Source organism: Lygodium microphyllum, chromosome 13 (assembly GCF_053477565.2).
Source record: "Lygodium microphyllum isolate KBCC chromosome 13, Lygodium_microphyllum_v1.1.10, whole genome shotgun sequence".
In the NCBI taxonomy this organism is placed as follows: Eukaryota; Viridiplantae; Streptophyta; class Polypodiopsida; order Schizaeales; family Lygodiaceae; genus Lygodium; species Lygodium microphyllum.
Genome location: NC_141147.1, coordinates 130,382,427 through 130,398,077, shown reverse-complemented (window position 1 = coordinate 130,398,077; position 15,651 = coordinate 130,382,427). Strand labels below are relative to the sequence as shown.

Below are 15,651 nucleotides of genomic sequence, written 5' to 3'. Positions count from 1 at the left end.
TAGAAAGACTTCATGGGGATGTATATATCATGGGCCATGAACACCTTTAAGGCCTTAATGGGGCAGGCTTGTGGTGGTCGGTGGTGATGGTGTTTCTTGTGAAGGAAGCCTTGTCTTGATCATAGAGCCCACATGACCAAACATGTTGAAGATTGTCTTGACATTTTGAGCTCACGCAACATAAAGAACACAAAATTTGGAATTAAAGAATTTCTTAGTTTTGAATATATAATAAAGTACACTCTTGAAAATATACTTGTAAGGGAAAAATGTTCTATTTACTCAATTGACATTGCCTACAAACTGGTCGGTCATGGTCTTGTGAAGTAATGATTTTACCCTAATTGCTTCCTTGAAGTTAGTCGCTTGTGTGGGAAGCCTAAAGGGAAGAGTGTCTCCATTTGTCTATTGGCAAAGGCTCATTATGGATTTAAACTTTTCTATCCACGCATTGACAAGATAAGAGCTTATGCGTGGCCTCAAGGCAACGCTGACATGTGGCTTCATAACCTTGCATGCTTTCAAAAATTTATATTAGGTTCAACATCTATGAAAAGATTTTTATGGAGTTGATATAAAAACCATGGACGATGACCATAAGTTTTTCTTAGGTTTTGCAAGGCTTTTTTGTCATATTCTAATTAAATATCCTTCTCTCCAAAGATTTCAAGGGATTTTTTATCACAAATATAACAATTCAAAGTTCACGTGCCACTAAACCTGAATTTTCAGTCAGCAGCGACTCAATGCTCATAGTTCACCTCACACAAAACCTCGATTTTCTGGTGACATCGATAAAGCTTACCGTGTAAAAGACGGTACAGCTGGTTCGTATGGCATAATGCATTTATAAGTTGAAACCATATATTTGAGACTAGTGCCTGAGAGAGTGACTAGGGAGCCTATGACAAGGAGGAGCACTCCAGTCAACCCTTCCAGAGTCAACATAATATATCTCTGTCGTCCTGCAGATCTCCTGTTCGTCTCTTTCTTCTGCTCTCTCTCTCTCTCTCTGTGTTGTTGGTTTTGATGCGATGAAGAAGCTGCAAGTTTTCGGCTGTCTGTTCATGGCCATACTGTTTGGCTACTCGGCTTCTGTGCAACTCGACGACATAGGTCTCTCTCTCTCTCTCTCTCTCTCTTTCACACACACACACACACACACACTTTGCTACTAATAATCTGCATATACTTCCATGTTGCAGACTGGTATTTTTGGCTTCCACTCTACACATTCGCCAGCCTGATCAGCCTGGTGCACACCGTCACCTCCACCATGTCCAAGGCTTCAAGGTCCTTTGCCCTTGCGACTCTACTATTTGGGCTTGCTTTGTTTATTAAAGTGTCCAGAGAAGCTTATGGACTAGGCATGCTTTGGTCCTTGGACATGGAGCAAAGGGTAGTGAGAGAGAAGCTTGGCAGCCTGCTGGTTGTGATCGGCATGGCACTGCAGGTAGAGTTGATGGCAGATCATACACACATCAGCAGCAAGCTTCCTGCATCACTAGGTGAATTCCGAGATCATCTTCTGTTGTAATTTGAATCTTTCCTCCATCAATGGCGATCTAAGGTTTATCCACATATGTGGGTGGGAAAAGGGGCTCTTTTCCCTTGCTTCCCCTCATATGTTCAACATCATGCACTTCTGTCCAGGAAAGAGGGTTTTTTTCCTTGTTTTCCCTGTAGCGTTCAAGAGCACGAGCTTTTGCTCGGGAGAATGGTTTTTTTCCCCTTGTTTCCATCGTAGTGTTCATTATGAGCTTTTGCGAGGAATGGACCGCATATCTAGCTAAGTACGGCTGGGGACAAGGGGAGAGCGGTCCCTCCCTCGCAAAAGCTCATAATGTCATCGTGATTAACAATGTGGGAATTGTAGTAGGAATTTGGCTAAAAACCTCTTGTGCTTGTGTTTGAAATACCTGCAGGAATGTGGTTTTTTCTAGTGTTTAGCACCGGTCTGTGTGCTGCTTATTTCTACCCACGACTGTGAATGAAGAGCCGCTTCAAAAGCAGCTTCGAGGTACTGAGCAAGACTGGTAACGTGTGAATATACATGCCCAACTTTCCATCAGCAAATTTCAAAGTAGGTGTAGGCGCGATGTGAGTCTCAGTGGAGCTGATGGAAGCTTCTCACGGCTCTATTGTTCGGAGTCGAATCATGTCTATGGCTGTTCAAGAATTTATATGTATTGTATTCTGCTGTCTTGCTGCAGAAAGTAGTAGTTGTGGACTTGGTGCTTTGTGATCTTAGGGTGCTGCCACTCTGCACCTGCATCCTGAGGAATCTCTCTCACACACACACAGTCTCTCTCTCTCTCTCTCTCTCTCTCTCTCAAAAGTGGACTGAAGTTGCTCGTGCATCCCAAGAATCTCTGTCTTTCTCCTTAGACCTCGCGGAAGCATGGAACATAAAGTGGGTAAGACTTAAACCCACAAGTTAACACCTCTCGATTGTAAGTGGCCAAGGTATAGCATCGGCCCTTGGGGAAGCATGGAACACTGGCATGGGTGGCATTGGATGGGGCAGTGAACTTAAAGGTCATCTAAGACCATTATATCATCATTTGTTTGCCCGACATGTGGCATCTACATGCATGGCATCTTAAGTGGGAAGGAGCCTCTGTGTGGTGAGGCTGGTGAAGCTAACCAGTATGGGAAGAAGCAGGCAACTAAGAATGATTCCGAGATGATGGGTTGGATCTGGCGGAGGTGGAGAAGAGTATGCAGCGCGATCAAGGCGCAAACAATGAATGAAAGCGAGCAGAGGCAGCCGCAATAGGAAAGATGTTCTTCAAAGTGCATGCTATACTCTCTCTCCCTCTCTCTCTCATTAGGTTGTGCTATGTTCATTTTCCGGGAATAAGTATCTTCTTCTATTTCATAGGAAGGTCACCTACTACTGAAGGAAAGTTAAATCTATGGTTTTCAATCACCTTTCAAGGTAAAGCAATCCTACAACAACATACGTTTCCCTTAAAAGGATATTTCATGGCTCTGCTTAGTTGCGGGAGCTTTCACTCAACCACCAAGACCCCCGGACCGCTTATTGATTCAAGCGTTCCAAGCCGAGCATTAATGGCTACCTCTCACATAGCCGACGCGCCATCCGTATCTACGGGTGTAGTGAGCTTACCTTGATGCCGTTCGAGTTACCTCCTCTCCCGCACACTCCAGTAGCTCCACGATCCAAGTGCAAGCTTCAAGCAAGCTCCATCCTCAAGCTCCACGCTCCAAGCTCCATTGCCGCGAGCAAGACAAGACAAGAGAAGATAAGAGAAGAAGAGAAGAGAAGATGGAGAGCTTCTCCTCCTCGGTCCCTCACCCTCACACACTCACTCCCTCACACTCTCACACTCCATCTCTCAAGCACAAGCTCAAGCAAGCAAGAACAAGAAGAAGAAGAAGAAGAAGAGAGCTACTTTTGGCCACACACAAGAATGAGCTTCTCATTCACTTTTCAACTTTATATACAAAACCCTAAATCCCTTTTGGGCAGTCATCCCCTTTTCCCCTTTTTACATGGCCGGCCGTAGCCTTGGTCCTTTTTCCCATTGTCCTTCTATCTTTCTAGTTTCCTTTCCACCGCCCGTCTACATTTACAAATTGCATGGGTGAGAGCCCGGCGCTCTTTTACAAGATTCCAGGGTGCGCCTTTTTATTTTAAAATGCGTCTTTCCCCTTTTGCCTTTGCCTTGGACTTTTAAGGTTGCCCTTGCGCTTTTGGCATTTTCTCCTTTTCTTTTTTCAGTCGGGCTACTTTTTTTCCGCCTTTGCCCTGCGTCTTTTCCACTTCCTTTTGCTTTCTTTGTGTTGGGGTTAACATTACCCCCCTCCTAGACGAGTGTCAGTCCCATGGTACTCACCGTCGTAGGTAGCAGGCTGTGGTATGCACCGAAGACGTGGGTGACAAGGATGCTTGTGGTTTTCGTGGATTGTTGGTGGTGATGTGGCAGAAGGTCCTGGGGGCCTGTTGGTGGCCAAGGTGGGGCTGGTGGAAGGTTGTTGGAGTTGGTGGTAGGGCTATGCTGTGTTGGGGGTTGCATTGATGGCCAGCACAAGTGTTTGTTTGTTGGGGATTCTGCACATGACGATTTTTGTGGGCTTGTCGAATGGCAAGGGACAAGCATTCAAAGTTGAGCGTTGATGAAGAGCGAACAACACCTTATACCTGCAATTGGAAAACCTCACATGTGGTCTCTCCTTAAGGGATAGTGCTAGACTTCTCATTGTGCACAAGACATATTTTGATTAGTTTGGGAGGCAGGTCGAACTCTAAGCAAGCCTAGAGTATTATCTTGCACTTGAGGACCCAAACTGTGGATATACTTTGGTGCAGATATTATGTGAGTGCTCGTGCATACTTAGATATTACATAGTTAGAAGACCGTGGACTAGTTTCTCATAACAATGCATGGATGAAGCAAAGTTATCCATGTGGAGGAGTACGCGTGAAGGCATATGAGACATTGTTTGCATTGTGACTGCACAATGTAGCATAATGGAACACAAGGACAACGCACTTTCAGTAGTTGAAAACTATTGGACTTGCTTGATGAGTACGGTGTACCTTTCATGGCCAATCGTGCGGTGCTTATCACCACTGAGTGCAATGGTACTAAGGCAGAGTGCAAAAGAAAATTGTGCAAGTAGGTCAGGATGACAGGTCTAACCCTAGGCGAGACAAGCTCCCCAGGTATGTCCTGCCCTTGATGTGCCCTGAACAATTGTGGGTGATTGTAAGGGGCTAGGGGACTAGGGACGAAGCCGGTCGACCAAGGTCACCAGATGGACCTAATTTGAGGACCCTTAGGTGTTGTGTTGTGATCGTGGGTGCTTCTTATCTTCCCAGTCATTTCTTTTTTTTTTTTTTTTCTTTTTTTCTTTTGATTTGCCTGAGTACAACCATTACAATATGTTGAGGCTATCAGCCTTTCAATGGGTTGGAAAATGTCAAGCTTTGAAGGCTCAGAAATTCGATAGTACAATGATGATTGTACCCTAGTCTCGTTGTTAGAGAAGTAGTTGGCGAAAGGGGGAGATATACTTGAGATATTGCGACCCTCCTTGCGGCACATGCGATGTGGGTACAATTAAGGTAACGACTGCCGTGAGCCAACTATAGAGCTTGACTCGGGAAGGGGGCGTGGCCCAGGAATGTGTTTTGGGCCATGCAATGTGGGCAATTGGCAAGGGTGTTTTCGGCAGCGTGGCTTTGCCGCGGCTCATTGTGGGGTTGGTGTTGCAGTGATTGGGTATTGAACATTTTCGCACAAGGACCTGTATTATCCTGCACACTTATCGCTTCATGAGAGTATATGCATTGTATATGCCACAACTATAATAAACCAGTGCAATGCAAGGAGACATCACTTATCGGAATTCTATGGTGTTGACTTAAATATTTTATCACGTGCGCTTGATTAGCTTTTTCTTTTGCTAAAGGCGTAGCATATATTAAACGCAGATATGATAAGTTCATACAAGTTAGGAACACATCAACACTTAACAAGTCGGGAACACTTAACCATTTAAAAACCAAAAGTCCTGGCCAGTTATCATTTGATAAGCCCTTTATGCATTATGGGCTACTCGATTTGTACGAGGCGGGGCGAGTCTGGGTGGTCGGGTGATTGGGGCTCTGCTGGTGTGGGACTCCCGTGGGGGTGAGCAAGGAACATGTCGCCCGGGACATGAATGGTGTAATCCCGGCCCGCTACCGTCTCCAGATTATCTTTAAATAGTTCATTAAATTCTTCTCTTTCCCGAGCTGCCCTTCCTGCCTTTAAGCATCTGGGACCCGAGCGGGAGCTGGGAGTGCGTACCACTAGTGCTGCGGCTTGTTGCGGGTTTCGAGTCTCGACTTTCTTGGCTCGAGGATTCTTCGGCCTTCGCCCTGGGCAATGTCGCTTAGGGCCTCGCTTCTTGGCATACCTCTTGATAGTGGGCACATAGCGCTCCGGTGGAGGGGCGCATGCCACATGCTCCCGTCTCTTGCGAAGAGCGTCTTTGCAAGCCAAATCTCCATGATTCTCCATGCGTTCCACTAAAAAAGGAAACCTGCAAGACGCACTCCAAGGGTTAGACCTTGATACATGATACAATTATTCGCATGGAAGGGATTTTAGTATGGTTTATCAAGCGCATATGACAAGAAGGGGAGGGGTGAGGCATGCGGTGTTTGTTGTAGGGAAATGGTCCCCATGTCGATGTTCGCGTTGCCTCCAATCATTAGCGGATATTAGTTTATGCTAAGTCGCGTGGACTGGTTGTCGTGGAGTGGGACAGGGTACATCCTCGGAAGGATAGACAAAAAAGGGAAGGTGTATAGAAAGGGACTGCACCCTGTCTACAACATCAGTGTTTGTTGGTCAAGGCCTCCTATGGCGGTAATGTGGGTTGCATGTCCTTCACTTGGAGGTGCGAATGGTCACACAACTTTTAAAAGTGTGATGAGAGGAGGACCTGAGGAGCTTAGCCTGTCCAACCCGACTCTTCTCCCTACGCTTGACTATCATTGCTTGTGTGTGTTGATATTGTTTATACATGGTGACACAAAAATCAGTGTTTATTTATATACATATCTATGAATCCATGTCACATCACGAGAATAAGAACCAAGTGTAGAACTCGGGGTTGTACCGAAGCATGGCACACGCATCTAGTATTCGTGGCAGCTGACTTAATACTAATAGATATTTTGCCACGTCGAGTAGCATGGAACCTTGACCGAGTCTACTGGCAATATGTAACTCCTCCTCAGTGAGAACCTTATCAATCAAAGGGCCCTGAAGCCTAGTCCCAGCTAAGTCCGTACCCCGAATGTCAGTGAGTACTCGAAGGAAAGTTGGTGCCACATAGGTTGGGTCCCTTTGGGATCGCCATTTGGCCACTCGCTCTTCTGAGACTGTCATGATCTAAGCCCCTAGTTCGACCATTACAATGCGGCTTTCGCACCAGCGCTGCTCAAATTGACTCTAGTCTGCTGACAGTCGCTTTAGTAGCTCTACGTCTACGAGATTCGGTCTGCAGAGCACTTCATTGAACGTGACGGTTAAGCGCAGTTCGTTAGCCTCCTCGTCAGGGATGAGTCGCATATGTTCATGCAGGAGCCTGTCGTAGTGCCCATTAAAATGTTCTTGTTCTTCCCACGATAGAGGGAAGGTCAAGTAATCTCCAAGCTGCTCCTTGGGGATCGTGCCCATGTCCGCGAGGACGTAGACACGCGCGACCACTTTGAGCTTAGCCTCCAACTCAGTTAAGCATTCTATGACACTTCTATGTTCAACGAGGGCTTGCTCGGTTGCTATCTCATGCAAAGTTCTAAGAGTTTCCTTAGGCTTTAGCATGGCTGGGGACTCAGGCCTAGATGAGCAAGATTGGTCAACGCTAGGATTTCTTATGCTCTTGGGGTTCTCACCTTTCTCCTGAGGTTTTGCTGTTATTTCGTCATGGTTCTTCTCGGATGTGACTGGTATAGATTTGTCACCCTGTTGTGACAGCGTTGTATCCACTCTTGATTGATCAATGTGAGTTCTATTATGAGTGGATAGAGTGTTGCAAGCAACTGTTGATGGCAACCGTTGCTTTGGTTTCTCAGAACACACGGATGTATCTAGGGTTTCACCGCTATTAGGAGAGACATCAGTGGGTTCATTGGTGGATGGACTCGATGCTTTATTCATTAGCTCTCCAGCGCCCTTCGTCTCAATGTTCTTCGGGTCCACAACCACCTGCATCTGTTGCTGTTTTCTCTACTTTCTCCTCTTTTTCTTGGTCAATGAAGGTGCATCTCTCAATAACTCAGGTACTTGGGCTATATCGACCGTTGATGTGCTTGGTCGGGCCTCAGCATTTCCCTTCTCTAGTGTGTCCTTATGGGACATAGCCGTGGTTTGCTGAATAGCCTTGCCCGATTGTGAGGGCACAACTGCCGCCCTTTTCGGAGAGTCTAGCTTTTCAACCAACTTCCTTGCGTTTGACTCCTCCATCCTAGGCTTTAGGCACTTTGAAAGTGTTGGAGTTGCCGAGGGATTTGGTTGCGACACCTCCTCCACTTGTAAACTACTAAGGACACGTTCCATATGGGGCATTGTCACAGCCAAGGGCTGTGACTGCTGTGATCCCGAATTGGAAGTAGTAGCAACTAGTTCAGTGGGCTGGCTACCCTTGGTGGATTGTGGTGTCAAGTCCCTAGGGCGATCAGAAGTGGTTGTGTCTTTCGTTGGCCTTTGAGAACTCATTTGTATAGATCAAACATGAGCTGATCTAGTCGCATTAGGTTGCTCAGGCATATCCTTGGGTCGAGAGCTACAGATGGCATCATGTCCCACCTCTTTGACGATTGGAAGCTTAGATGGAGATAGAGATTGGAATTGAGCAGTCGCCCTTGACAACTGCTGTGGTGCTTCCTGTGTCTGTTTGGGAGAAGAGGGCATAGGAGATCTAGGACTCTTGGGTGGACTTGGCACGCGCTGAATGATCTGCTCGAGGTTACTAGACGATTGTGCCATTTGCTTTGTTGAGCGATCAGCCTTGCCTTGAGCAATGTTGTGCCTATGATACTTGTTCTCCCCTTGGAAAATCAAAGGCTCTTTGGGCACTAATGATTTTTGTGCATGCTCAATGGCTACATATGACATCTGTCTATTTAGCATGCTAGGTTGAGGTTCTTTCCTTTGAACAATAATGTCTAGTTTCTTGCCTCGAGACCTAGATTTTCTCTTAGATTTCCTCTTGTGCTTCATTGCTTTTGATGCACTCTGGCCTTTAGCTAATAGAGGCGGTTTAGCAAGGGATTTTGGTACCCAAATCCATCGGTTACCTGCGTAGTACCCTTGAGCACGTAGCAACGCTTTGGATATCCATCGCGGCGTTGTGCTAACCCTCCATCGATGCCTGCGTCTATAAGACTTGGGCTTCTTTTGGGGTCTTCTACGATATTTATAAGTCCAAAGCCCGTCCTTGGCATTGTCTCTTGACCTTCTTGTTTCAGGCCTGGCCTCACTCACTGGTTCTCGTTGTTCGACTTGTGCTTATATCAGTTTTTCCAACAAGTCCTTGCTCTCGTCAGTAGGCTTGACTATTACGTCAGCATCTTCCTTGCCTTTCCCTTGAGGTTCGATGAGGTCACCCTTTCTAAAGGTGGTGACTATCCTCACACCCGGTAGTGTCAGGTGTATCCTCTGTGCTACATAGTCAGCCTCACATTTGGTCGCCCTTTTGAAGGGTCTTCCTAGGAGGGTTTCTTTCCTGCAGCTAGCACTTTTTGGAAGAACATGAAATAGGATAGGCAAGCTTTCTGTTTCAATTGTTGCAAGGATTTTGCACTTCCCTATGAGTGCTTGTGGGTGTCCCCCATAAGGACTAAGAGTTGCACTAGTCGGTGTGAGCTCTGGTTGGCCTAGTAGGGTCCATGATTCATAGGTCAAGATGTTAAAATCTGCTCCTTCATCAATTAGAGCATCAATAGTATGCTCTCTTTTCGCGGTGAGTTTGACCCTAAGATAAGCAGGTGGTACTATGTATTCATCTTCCGGGTCCTGGTTTGTAAATTTAAGCCTTCTGACAAATGCCCTTGAGTTCTCGACTGCACGACCAGATGTGGACTCTCCACTGCTATCTTGGATCGTCAGTGCAGTGCTATTCAAGGTACATCTCTCGTCAAGAGTGTCATGTCTAGTCATCTTCGCATTTGTAGCTTGCTGAAGTTGCATTTTGCTCTGACTAGACATGGTATGAACACAATGTCTTTGTGTTCTCATGGCGTGGCCTTTTTGCCCTTGATGGCTAGTTTGGCCCATTGATGTTCTAGGGTCTCTGTTTCTCTCTGTTCGGGTATGGGCTTTTGGTTGCTCTTTTGAAAGTGAGACTCCATGCTGGTGCAGAGCCATTGCTATACTAGGGTCTAACTTGGAGGACCTGTCACAGCGCACGTTTTCCCTCCAACCCACTTGGGGGAGGTGCGGAGGGGGCAGAGCCCCCTCTGCGGGGGTCCGGAGGGGGGACAATCCCCCCCGGACCGCAGGGCCGTTATGGTAAAAGCCATGCACAATTTGGAGGGCCGTTTATAGCCAAATTTTGAACTATGTGCTCTAAATTTTAGCCCGGTAATGGATCTGTGATGTGCCTTTAGCTCTACGTAGCCTTTGGGGTCAATCTCGGGGTTTAGATGTGTCAAAATTTGTGTTCTAGATACTTGTCCGATTTTGACAGTTTTCTGTTCGATTCTCAAATGTTCGATTTTCAGGAGTCCGATTATCAGAATCGGACGTTCGATTTTGGGTTGGTCCGATCGGCCCAGTGGTCCGATTTTGCTCACGTCCGATTCTGGAAATCGGATCGAAAAAGTGGTCCGATTTTCAAAGTGGTCCGATTCTGGGAATCGGATCGGACAAGGTGGTCCGATTTTGGACCGGTCCACACAGTCCGGTTCTAGATGGTCTGATTCTGGACGGTCCGATTCTGGGTGTTCGAGTCGGACAGGTTGGTCCGAGCGTCCGATTCTCAAAATCGGACGGGTTGGTCCGAGTCTGAGTGGTCCGAGTGCCACATGGCACGTCTGATCGGGCTAGTCCGATTCTGGGACTCGGACGGTCCGACTCCCGAACTCGCAGTGGTCCGATTTTGGGGAATCGGACCACTGCGAGTTGGTCCGAGTGCGTCGGCGGTGGGCGCGATTCCCGCGCGTTTGACCCCTCCTCACTGTCTAGTGCACACAATCACCACAGACTTTCTAGATCTGATCAAGGCACTTGTTGAAAAACACCAGACTCACCTGGAGCAGCACAAATCACCGATGCCTAGAAATCGGGGCAGTGCTTCCTCATCCTGTGAACCAGAAGTTCTCTCTCTCTCTCTCTCTCTCTCTCTCTCTCACACAAGGAAAACCAAGGAACTGAGGTGTGTCCTGGCCTCCCAGGCCTCTTAAGGTCCTTTCCTAGCACTGCAGAACCTCACAGCTAGTTCCCTATCCCTGTCTCACCCAGAACTTGAATCTGGTCCCCTGTTTCCCTGTTTTAGCCTGTTATACATCAATAGAAAACCCTACTATTTGCCTATTTTTTTCTTCTTTTTCTTTGTTTTTTCCTATCCTTAATGCATCCAAATCACAAAATAAATACCTATACTACTCCATTCCACAACATAAATCTCAGAAAGCAAAAAAACCTACTTGCCAAGGAGATCGAATACCATCTTCAACCCCCTTGCTTCCTACCTATCTACCTCAAGCACCGGTTCGGGAAAAACCCTACTCCAATGCTTGATTCGAAGCGCGCAAGCGCTCAAGGCTTGAATCCGTTGGTCCCGGCGTTGCGGAACCAAAATGTGGGAGCTTTCACTCAACCACCAAGACCCACGGACCGCTTATTGATTCAAGCGTTCCAAGCCGAGCACTAATGGCTACCTCTCACATAGCCGACGCGCCATCCATATCTACGGGTGTAGTGAGCTTACCTTGATGCCGTTCGAGTTACCTCCTCTCCCGCACACTCCGGTAGCTCCACGATCCAAGTGCAAGCTTTAAGCAAGCTCCATCCTCAAGCTCCACGCTCCAAGCTCCATTGCCGCGAGCAAGACAAGAGAAGAGAAGAGAGATTGGGTGTCAGAATGTGCAGCTGATTACAAACGGACTCGATCTTTGCCTTGGAGGGCTTCATTTTCTCTAGAAGCAATATTACACCGCGAGTGCTTTGTGTGGATTACCCACCTGGCTCTTCGAATTTGGTAGGATGATGTAGTTATTCTCACAAGGTCATTCGGCAAATATGTTTTGTCCACAATGTCATCCCACAAGTATCTTAAGTCAAATTGAAAGGCATGCATCCTCTGGGATGAGCATGTGAAGCTGTTAGACTACTTTACAGTCTATGATCAATACGGCTTTAAAGTAGTGCTACATACCATGTTTGGTGCTTTCGCTTGACTCTTGTTATATTTGCAAACGATATAGTCAATGTGCTAAGGATTGCACTTAATACATAAGAGGATCCACTTAAAGAAGGTGAGCAAGGGGCTAAGGAGAAGTCTCAAGATGTCCATTCGGCTGAAAGCTCAAGCTTGGGGCTCAAGAAAGAAGAGGCCATGATCGATAAGATTGTGGAAAAGAAAGAGAGCCATGAAAATGTTTGTTCACTTGATGCATCTACTTCAATGTTTTATTATTGGAGGTATCCTCTACAATAGCCACCCTTGACTAGAACTATATGATGCGTTGTTATATCATAGCTTCGATTGTATAAAATCACTTCAGCACCTTATTATTTTGTACATATGTGTTATGCATATTCTCATCAAATTAGGAATATGGTACATAACATGCTTTCTCTAAGCTCATCTAGGGCTATTATCCTCAAGCTTTTGCTTACATAAGCATTACTTATTAAAATATTATAGATTTATGCTACAAGATGCCATTGGCAATTGACATATGTTTGACATAAAAGTTGCATTACCATTAGTATATAATAAAAGCATATATGGTATCATAGACACACTAAAGAAAGAGATATATATCAATGTCTATTCAAGGCCAAATTGACAGATCAAACCAATCTATAGTCAACTTTGAGTGTCACATAAAATTAAAAAGCAATAAATGTGCAATTATCTATCTAGTATACTACTAGAGAGAGAAAGAGCAATACAAGAAGGTATCAAGGTGCCATCAACAAATGGACCATAGTTTGGAGCTATATTAAATGACTATAAGGCCTTTGAAGAAGCTTTGGGGGATTGGGTAAGGAAGCCAAGGAAAAGGAGCATAGCATACATCCAATCAAGAAGTTTCATCTCTTGATATAAAAGAACTTGATTTACTTCACCTACATGCAGAGGAAGAGATAACCAAGCTCATGTTGATGTCCCAAATTACCTTAAACCTAATATCAACACCCAAAGGCCAGCTCATATTACTCGATAAAGATGGTGAATCTTCTTTGAAATCTACTCAACATCAACTAACATCAAGCCTACGATATAAGCTGCCTTATGCGGCTCAAATCTTTGAATAAGATACATTGTGCTCCATAATTAACTGCCTTTAGTCCAACACAATGATGAAGCCACCCTCAATTATCAAGATTGTGTCATGGCAATCAACCTCATAGAGCATATGGAACCTTAAGTTGTTAGAGAACCAACAATAAGCCCTCACTATCAATGATGAGGTCTATGTGAATTGCCTTAGTAGACATCTCTTCCACAAGGTTCATCTTATGATGAATATTATTGTATTGCATGATTCTTAACATTCAAACCACTATCTCTAGAAGATTTTAAATACGAATTGATCTTCTAATGGTGAAGCATACCTTGTGCATAATAAAGGTTGATGCATGACAACTACAAATAGTTTATGTGGGTATTGTGGGAAATATCTTACAAGTGCTTGTAGATTTGTCCTAAAGTTTGCTCCATATATTGGAGGATGTGGTAAGAGATTTATGTATAAAATATTGAATTTATGGTTGCAGGAATGCACACAAATGACTTGCAGAAGAAGAAGCTTAATGGAGCACAACACAAGGTGTATTGACTAATATCAATAGAGAGGATATATAAGGCTAACTATTAACTAAAATTGAATAGGCATGTATACAAGGCTAGGAGAAAAAACATATTAGAGAAGGAAAAGAGTACCTCGATAGTCCTAAGTCTATTCACATAAATCACTATATAGTAACAAGTCTCCCATTGGGGGTGATGCAGTGAACAAATATTGGCACTCATGTATAGGAAAGTGCTAAGCCCATTGAACTACAACTAAACTACAACCAATCCATAAGGGGGGTAAGACCAAAGCTTTGCGAAATATTTCAAACTTAGTCTTGGCAAGGCCTTTTGTGTACCAATATACAAGGTTATCCTACATTGGTACATAGGCTAAGCTAATCTTTTCTACATAGAGTCGCTTCATATCATAATAGTAATGCACCTTAATATATGTGCATGTAATACTAAATTCCATGCAATTGCTAATGAGGTTTGACTCTTGATGTAGATGGTGGTGGTAATTGGCTCTCCAATACCGAAATCTATCAAAATGCCCTTGTACAAAACACAATTAACCATATATGTGAAAGCTTCCTTGTACTTAGCTTTGTAAAAAGTAGTACCCAAGCTAAGTTACTAATTTCTCAGCCATGATGTGTCACATTGTGGATACACGAGTGTCACAACAACCAACCCAATCAAAATCTTAAAAACTAAGGTAGATTTGAAAATAATTCTCTCTCCTTGGGATAAAGTAGCCCAGTATATTGAGTACCACTCAAGTAGTGAAAGATATGTTTCAAATCTATCGAGTAACAATAAACTTACAATTTTTAGCACAAAATCTCTGCAATAATGTCTCAATATACTTTGTTTAACACAAAGCAATACCTTCATCACATTTCTTGAATTGATAATCCAAACTGTGACATAATAGGCCTAAATGTGACAAAAATTTTGAAATTAACCTTAAAATCAACAATATGTATCTCATTATAATATGTGGGCAACATGTCATCGATATGAACGACAATGATTAGATGTACATGACTATCATATCTAATGTATAAAGTACTCATAATTGTGTCCATATCTTCGAAGGTGCAGCGAAGGAACGTATAGAAGGTAGAAGAAAAATTGAAAATTTGTAGAGACACAAGAAAAACACAACAAAAATACAGCTTTCAATTTTTGAAATTAGAAAATTACTTGGAATTATTTATGTACAAGAGCATCGACTCGCTCTTGTGCAAATTGTAACAATTAATCTCGGCCAAGCTGATCCATGAACAAGTATATGAATGGTATATGCTAGTGAGATAAAGCTAGTCTAAGTAAATGCAGAATGAAGGTACCCAAAAATTGAGACCATGTATAAAAACTGAAAAATGAATGGATAAGCTCATTGTTGTGGTATACAATCTTGTGAGTTCTCCTTGTTTATTGCGAGAGAGAGAGAGAGAGAGAGAGAGAGAGAGAGAGAGAGAGAGAGAGAGAGAGAGTGTGTGTGTGTGTGTGTGTGTGTGTGTGTGTGTGTGTGTGAGCTAGAGTGAGGGATTGATTGGAGAAGCTCTTGCTTCTTCTTCTTCTTCTTGGAGCTAGTGCGGTGATTCAAGCAAAGGAGGTGGAGCTCACTTATGGAAGATTACAAGGATTATGGAGCCATCGATGAGCTTTCCATGGATAGACTAGTACAACAAGACAGTAAATCGGTGAGTTCACTACATTAGTTTGGAGAGTTGCAATGGTTACGTGAGAGGTAGTTATAGCCACATTGTTTGAAATGGTTGAATCAATAAGCAGTTTATAAGCCTTTCGGTCTAACTCATGAGAGCGGTAACATTTTGGTTTCGTTGCTGAGACCCACAAAATTAAGCAACTAAGTGCATACTCTATGCTATATGATGGAATAGGAGCTTGTACTTTGAAACCCAACATGAATTAGCATAAAACGAAGGATCGAGAGGCAATTGATTTGTTCATATGTGTTGGTATTTTACTTGTGGTTGTATCAAATTTTTTGTGAGATATAATAATATTTCAAAACTTAGAAATAAAATTAAAGCTTTGAAGTTCCTTGCAATCGAGAAAGAACAGAAAGCAAGGGGTTTAAAAGAGTATGGGAGTTACTCAACAACATGGTTCTTGCTTTTTCTTGGA

General features: G+C 44.1%; 1 protein-coding gene across 4 annotated transcripts; it reads left to right on the top strand.

The window, feature by feature from the left end:
- Positions 1-867: 867 nt before the first annotated feature.
- Positions 868-15,437, top strand: LOC148027210 (transmembrane family 220 helix protein). 4 transcript variants are annotated; one of them, XR_015692944.1, is made up of 5 exons: positions 868-1,116; positions 1,206-1,508; positions 1,926-2,020; positions 13,473-13,525; positions 14,000-14,406. XR_015692944.1 is itself a non-coding variant. In XM_087691751.1 (4 exons), the coding sequence occupies exons 1-3, from the start codon at positions 1,035-1,037 to the stop codon at positions 1,988-1,990; spliced, it is 450 nt and encodes a 149-aa protein (XP_087547877.1). In that variant the 5' UTR covers positions 868-1,034; the 3' UTR covers positions 1,991-2,020; positions 15,094-15,437. The 4 variants fall into 4 exon arrangements, 3 of the variants coding, with proteins under 3 accessions (XP_087547877.1, XP_087547878.1, XP_087547876.1); XM_087691751.1 differs by lacking the exons at positions 13,473-13,525; positions 14,000-14,406 and adding an exon at positions 15,094-15,437; XM_087691752.1 differs by lacking the exon at positions 13,473-13,525 and having other exon boundaries at positions 14,000-14,402.
- The last annotated feature ends 214 nt before the right edge of the window (positions 15,438-15,651 follow it).